At 31.4% G+C, this 6,870-nt stretch overlaps 3 protein-coding genes and 1 non-coding gene across 5 annotated transcripts in view; 3 read left to right on the forward strand and 1 right to left on the reverse strand.

Annotated features, from left to right (window-relative positions):
* The window catches only part of RIBA3 (monofunctional riboflavin biosynthesis protein RIBA 3), a 3,824-nt gene extending 3,114 nt beyond the window's left edge, over window positions 1–710 (reverse strand). The window contains exon 1 of the mRNA XM_021423767.1: window positions 685–710. Within this exon, the coding sequence (XP_021279442.1) occupies window positions 685–710 (26 nt within the window). The remainder of the gene's footprint in view (window positions 1–684) is intronic.
* Window positions 638–709, forward strand: TRNAH-GUG (transfer RNA histidin (anticodon GUG)). The gene has a single exon. It is a non-coding gene; the product is annotated as a tRNA-His (tRNA).
* Window positions 711–2,589: 1,879 nt separating the features above from the next.
* ESB1 (Disease resistance-responsive (dirigent-like protein) family protein) overlaps window positions 2,590–6,870 on the forward strand; it is a 5,052-nt gene continuing 771 nt past the window's right edge. Inside the window, exon 1 of the mRNA XM_021422453.1 lies at window positions 2,590–2,596. The gene's annotated coding sequence lies outside the window, so the exon portion shown is untranslated. The remainder of the gene's footprint in view (window positions 2,597–6,870) is intronic.
* Window positions 2,884–5,285, forward strand: LOC110412041 (glutelin type-D 1-like). 2 transcript variants are annotated; one of them, XM_021422451.2, is made up of 3 exons: window positions 2,884–3,349; window positions 4,185–4,905; window positions 5,010–5,285. In XM_021422451.2, the coding sequence occupies exons 1-3, from the start codon at window positions 3,154–3,156 to the stop codon at window positions 5,161–5,163; spliced, it is 1,071 nt and encodes a 356-aa protein (XP_021278126.1). In that variant the 5' UTR covers window positions 2,884–3,153; the 3' UTR covers window positions 5,164–5,285. The 2 variants fall into 2 exon arrangements, with proteins under 2 accessions (XP_021278126.1, XP_021278127.1); XM_021422452.2 differs by lacking the exon at window positions 2,884–3,349 and adding an exon at window positions 3,908–4,047.

A 6,870-nucleotide genomic window follows, 5' to 3' on the forward strand; every position in this document is an offset into this window, starting at 1 on the left:
AATTTAAAATAGTGACACTACATTCTTCTGCAAGGATATGAATGATGAACTACACGTCAACTAAAGCACCGAAATGCTCTTGGTCCACCCTACACCCTTTTCTTTTCTTCTGTGTTTTGTTTTACTAAAAGGAATTAGATGTATATGCAACTGCTCAAGCATATAATTGTAGGTCTTTCTATCCAAATTTGAAATAGAAAAAGAATTGAAGAAAATTATTAAAGTTGATTGATTTGGTCAGGTTGCCTTTCATTGAAGTCTCTTAATTTGCATTATATCCGATTCAAGTTTGAACAAGGGGGTAGGGAAGCAAAGGCCAAAAGAAGAGTAATGAAGGTCATCGTTTTAGTTGGTTGAAAAATCATAATACAATGTTATGAACAATTTGTTCTTAATTTTTTTTTCCTCTCTTTTTAACTCTTTTATACACAAATTCCCACCCAACTTATAGATCAAATATGAAATTAGGAAAATATAAGGTAAATTCTAAATGATGTGAATTCCATTTTCATTTGTTTCTAAAGCTATCAAATTCTTTTATCAACGACGAAAGAGAACGAAGTCGTTGCCTGTGTAGTACTTGAATTCTATCTGTCATGTATTGGTGTGTGTGTGGATCACGCCCGTTCACATCCAAGTGGCTGTAGTTTAGTGGTGAGAATTCTACGTTGTGGCCGTAGAGACCTGGGCTCGAATCCCAGCAGCCACATTTCGACCTTTTTCCCCTTATATTTTATGAACAAAACTGTGTCACATGGATAACCTTTATTTGTCATGAGCAAAGCTGTGTCACCTGGATCAAATAGTAAAAGTTCAAAGGCCTTTTACTTTTTTCGTAGTTTTTCTCAAAAAGCTAAAAACTTCATTCCTATTTTCATTTTTTTAACTTTAATTTTTTTATAAATTAATTTAAATTTCATTTATAATATACATAAAAATTTATTTTAATCAAATATTTAATGAATAGTATCTAAAGTATTTAAGTAATAATTTAAAATTTTGATCGGATACTTATAAAGATACTTCAAAAATAACAAATACTATACCATTTACTAAATTCTCAAAACTGACAATGAGGATATTGGATTTTTTTATTTAAATTTTTATTTCATCATTTTAATAATGTATAAATTTACAAACTAGAACCAAATTCAAATAATCAAAATTCATTTATCATGAGAATACATGGGGTGTCTTATTTTACAAATTAACCAACAAAGAAAAAATAAATTACTACTAAAATAGGATAAATTTGATAAAATTGAAAATGACAGCCAATCTTTCGTTAAATATCTCTTATAACCAAGTAACAATTCAAAAAAAAAAAAGTAACAATTCCAGTTTTTGTTCTTTTTTTGACCAAAGTAACAAATCCTTAAAACTTTAAGTACTTTATTAAACTATAAGATAATATTTTTTTTTGAGTACGTTGCCGTTTATCTTACATTATTATTATTATTATTATTTAACAAAACCAAGATTAGAATTGCTCATTTAATAATTTTGAAATGGACTCAAATTTATTTATTTGTCAACATAATCCAAGAATAACTATAAATATAATTTTTACGTGGCTCACTAATAGTGTGTGTATATATATATATGTATATAAATATTTAAACGTAGTAGACACTTCAATTTGTCTAAGGTGTTTATAGAATTTTAAAAATATAAAAATTAAGCAAAAAACACAAAAAAAAAGAGAGAGAGAGAGATAAACATGAAAAAGGTAAATAAATTTACATAAATCTTAATTCTATATGAACTTGAAAATTTAAAAAGTATTAACTTAGATTGAAAATTAAAAGGGATATTAAGTTACATTAAATCAAAACTCAAAAAACCAATTTAAAAAAGAATAAAACACATAGACTATAAATATACCCAGAAGAGACAGAACAGAGAAAATAATATTTGAGTTCTTTGGGTTTTGGCTTTTGATTTTTTCTAAATCTAGGAGAAACGCTGCGATTGGTATTTAGGTTTCATATTTAGGTTTGCGAACTAGGTGAGTTGTCTTTTATTTTCTTTTATATTGAAATTAGTTTAATTGATTTTTTTATATTAAAATTAGTTCAATTGATATTTAGTACTTATTAAAGTGTTTTTTTAATTTAATAACTTTTGAATTAATTTTTTTAATTATGATTTTGATTTGATTTTTTTGTCATTTAAAAATTAAGAATTTGCATAAATAAATTTATGAAAATTCTCCAGTAATAAATCTAAATCTTCCAAAATTATGTCAAAAGAGTTTGGAACAAAAAATAATAAAAAGCATAGGTAAAGGATATAAAATTGAATATTGAACTAGTACTAATTAAGGTGTTGTGAATGTGCTAATACCTAAATAAAACTTATTAGAAAAAATTTATTCACTTAGGTGTTCAAGTAATAATTAAGGTGAAAAAATAGACTTACATGTAAAATTGAATAGGGAACTAGGACTAATTAGGGTGTTGTGAAGGTGCTAATACCTAAATAAAACTTGTTAAAAAAAAATAAATTCACGAGTGTCAATTATATCTAAATAAAGAAAGATTGATAATGAGTTTTCTAAATCTAACTTTTAGGTTCCAAGACTCATTAATTTATTAATAAGATAGAACATTGGATTCATTAATAGTGTAAAAAATTTATATATGGGTAATATTGTAAATATAAATTCTAGATTAATTTACTAATTATTTACTTTAGAGTTTAAAAACCATAAAAAGATTATCTAATTTGCTCACCTACATAGTAATTAAGAATCTCACCTACATAGTAATTAGTTTCGATCCAATCTCTTAATTATCTTCATCCCTGACGTGTCAAATTTACATTAACAGGCATTGAAAAAGGTTCCCTTTTTTTTGCTCCATTAAACTTGATACTATGAATAAGAATCCCACTAAGAAACAACGAAAATCTTCAACGTAATCACAATTAATTTCCATTCTTTATCCATTAATTTGATATCCTAATTCAGAATCCCTCTCTGTTGGTAATCCTTATCTGTATATAATCATGTGACCCTTTGACTGCTATAAATACTCTTTATCACTCCCTCAGCGTTACACTCCAGAAAATCAGTAGTAGATTGATAATTGTAGAATTTCATTTGATTCTGGGATTTGGGTTGTTTTTGCTGAAGCTAGAAAAAGGAAGAAGATGGATATTGATCTTACTCCAAAGTTGGCCAAGAAAGTGTACGGTGAAAATGGTGGTAGCTACCATGCTTGGTGTCCCGATGAACTTCCTATGTTGCGGCAAGGCAACATCGGTGCAGCCAAGTTGGCGCTCGAAAAGGATGGCTTTGCCCTTCCTCGTTACTCTGATTCTTCCAAGGTTGCTTATGTTCTTCAAGGTAATATCTTTGCAAATCTGTCTCTTTTTTTCTGTTTATGTTTCTGGGTTTTTGTCTGACTCTATGTTCCCGTAACTTTTTCTGGTTGGGGTGTCTGCTTTATCTGTAATCTGTTTTTCTTTTAATTTTTGTTGACTTATGATATATGATCAAAGGTGGGATATGATCAAAATATGTTTTTTTCTTGTTTATGTTGTTCAGTGTATATTATCTGAATTTTGTATGGATTCATTTCCTGGGGAAGTGAAAAGAAAGGAGTTGATTTTGTGTAGGAATGGTTTTTGGGTATGGAGTTTACCAGAATACTTGATTTTCCTTATTCTTGATGTTTGATGTCTTGGGATGTGGTTTTCCCGTATGGAATCTGCTCTCTGTTTTTATTCTTTGTTCTTTTTTGTGTTGCTTTTCTTTGGTAGGGAAATGACAAGTTGACAACTTAATATATATTTTTAATTATTCTCCTTTTGATGTGGAATATTAGTTCTACATCAAATCAATCCTTGCTTGTGAAAGGGCCAAGGATGATTTATTTAAGTCCAAAAGTCCTTTCTTTTTCTTATTGTTTTATTGAGGAACAGACTGTTTTACACGGACAAATCTTTGTTTAATGGGTTTCCACATCAGTAATCACTGAGAATGGCACAGGATGTGGTTTCTGTCCCCAAATTGTATTTTTGGTCTAATTGAAATACCAATAGGCAATATATCAGAATCGAAATTTTGTTTCTGCAAGCAATTCATAGTCTTTGTTTCTGTAATCGAAATATTGCAATCAATCTCCATCTTTATGTTTGATCTCTTCACTGACTTAGCTCCTTGGTATGACTTTATGTAGGAGCTGGTGTTGCTGGAATTGTCCTTCCTGAATCAGAAGAGAAAGTGATTGCAATTAAGAAGGGTGATGCTATTGCTCTTCCTTTTGGTGTTATTACCTGGTGGTATAACAAGGAGGACACTGACTTGGTGGTGCTCTTTCTGGGCGATACCTCAAAAGGCCACAAAGCTGGTCAGTTTACTGATTTCTTTTTGACGGGCTCCAACGGTATCTTCACTGGCTTCACAACTGAGTTTGTGAAACGGGCATGGGATGTGGATGATGACACCGTCAAGGCCCTTCTCGGGAAGCAAACAGGCAAAGGCATTGTCAAGCTTGATGCAAATGTCAAGATGCCTGAGCCAAAGCCAGAACACCGACAAGGATTGGTTTTGAACTGTGAGGAAGCGCCATTAGATACGGATATTAAGAATGCTGGCAACGTGGTGGTGTTGAATACTAAAAATCTTCCTTTGGTCGGTCAGGTTGGGCTTGGTGCTGATCTTGTCAGGTTGGAAGGAAACGCAATGTGCTCCCCTGGTTTTTCCTGTGATTCAGCACTGCAGGTGACTTACATTGTTAAGGGCAGTGGCCGTCTCCAGGTTGTCGGCGTTGATGGCAAAAGGGTCCTGGAAACCATTGTGAAGGCCGGCAATCTGTTGATTGTACCAAGGTTCTTTGTCGTTTCGAAGATTGCTGATCCAGATGGTTTGTCATGGTTCTCCATCATCACTACACCCAAGTAAGTCAATTCTTTCCTGATCCCAGGCTTCAACTTTCAATTCTTTGACATTCAACTGTTGTCTAATTCTGATATATTTCTTCTTGTTTTTCTATGATTCCCAGCCCTGTATTCACCCATTTGGCTGGAAGCATTGGGACTTGGAAGGCTCTCTCTCCTGAAGTGCTTAGGGCATCTTTCAACATTCCTGATGAGACAGAGAAGCTTTTCCGCTCCAAGAGAACCTCGGATGCCATCTTCTTTCCACCACCAAAATGAAGAAACAAAGCTTCCTTTCAGGCTAGTAGTACAAGGATAGGAATTCCAATAAATGTGATTCTGAACTGGATTTTTCTTTATGTCGGTGGATGATGTGATATCAAACATGGTTTAACTTTTCACATATGAGTTAATGGTTTACCTTTCCGCAATTATGTCTTTTCTTTCTACCAAGTTCACAATTTAGTGGGCTCCTCCCGGCTAAAGATACAATCTTTTGTTATATATATTGTTTCGACAATATGAAAAATTGGAAAAAAATTACATTCAAGTCATATTGGCTCTTTTGTTCTTTGTTTTTTGGTTTTTTGCTTTCAAAACTTGAAAGTGAAGCAATTTTTTTCCCTCTTGCTATAAAATAGAACAAAATTGTAGAACCAAAAAAAAAAAAGAAAAAAATTTAACGAAGTAAATCATAATTTGCTTAAAAATAAATTAATGGGTAATAGAATAGTCTTAATAAACGTAAGATAAATTGTACTTAGGCCCTTTTCAATTAGTATCTTTCTATTTCCGCTTAAGCTAAGTTGTAAATTTTGTTGAATGAAATTGCCAAAGTACTTTGGATTCAAAATTCATCTATTTTTTTGGCAATTGGATAGTGGGATTTACCTATAAATTCAGTATTTTTTTGTTCTTTGCCAGCAAAACTTTGGATAGTTTATCAAGGAGAATAAGGGTTTTAGAAAAATATAGGTTGATTTTGGACTCTTTGTTAGCTATATAGAAGATTGCTAGTCAAGTAATAATCATGATTCAAATCGACATCTTCTAAGGGATATTAGAGGGATTGAGATGTTTCAATTTCTCACGTCTATTTTGAATCATTGTAGAAATTAGCTTACTACACATCATGAAGATTTACCTTTGAAACTTCTTATATTTGAGTCCCTCCACATGGAATATTTACATGTCTTTTTGCTTATAATTTAGGAGCTGTTTGGACTAAAATGATGTAATTTTTTTTATTTGTTTCTTTCCCATTTATATATATATATATATAATCTCCTATTTGTTTATACTTTTTTATTTTTGTAATTTTATTGAAAAAGTTAACAATCTATCCCATTGTGAGAATAGAAGTTATTTTCATATACTAATTAAAAAAAAACTAACTAGGAAAAAATGTGAAAAAATTGAAATACGATAAATAGAATTTACACGAAAGTATAATGATATTTTTCATAAAAAAATAAAATTATGATTTTATTATTCATTTTTAGATGTTAGGCTCTTCTGTATCTCTTTGGGTTTGTTTGATTGAGTTTTGGGCTTTGAGCCCGAGGCGTTGGTACTCTCATGGGCACGTTCTTTCAATTAAATCAATCCCGCGCGCGCGAAAAACCAACTCCTTCTTCTGCCTCTGGTCTCTCTAGTTTAGACCAAAAATGGCGCCGTTGAAAAATCTAGAGCGAGACTATACGATTATAGACTCCAATTTCCTAAATTTCTGCGCTTCTCATGGAATTTTCTCAGGTCTATTTATTTTCCCCCAAAAGAAATTTTTTCCTTCCCTTCTTTTTCCATTTTTTGGTCCTTCTAAATGTTTAATTTTGCATATGAACCCTTCGCAGTCGAAGATTTCCTGATCCATGATCTCTATTCGTTAGCCGCTTTCGCGGAACAAGATATTTCTTCGGAGAGATTAAAGGAGGTTAGATTTAAGAAATATCCTTTGTTTTATCTTTTCTTCTTTTTTTTTTTTTT

This window comes from Theobroma umbraticum, unplaced genomic scaffold, assembly GCF_002168275.2.
Source record: "Theobroma umbraticum cultivar Fairchild unplaced genomic scaffold, ASM216827v3 scaffold_95.0, whole genome shotgun sequence".
In the NCBI taxonomy this organism is placed as follows: Eukaryota; Viridiplantae; Streptophyta; class Magnoliopsida; order Malvales; family Malvaceae; genus Theobroma; species Theobroma umbraticum.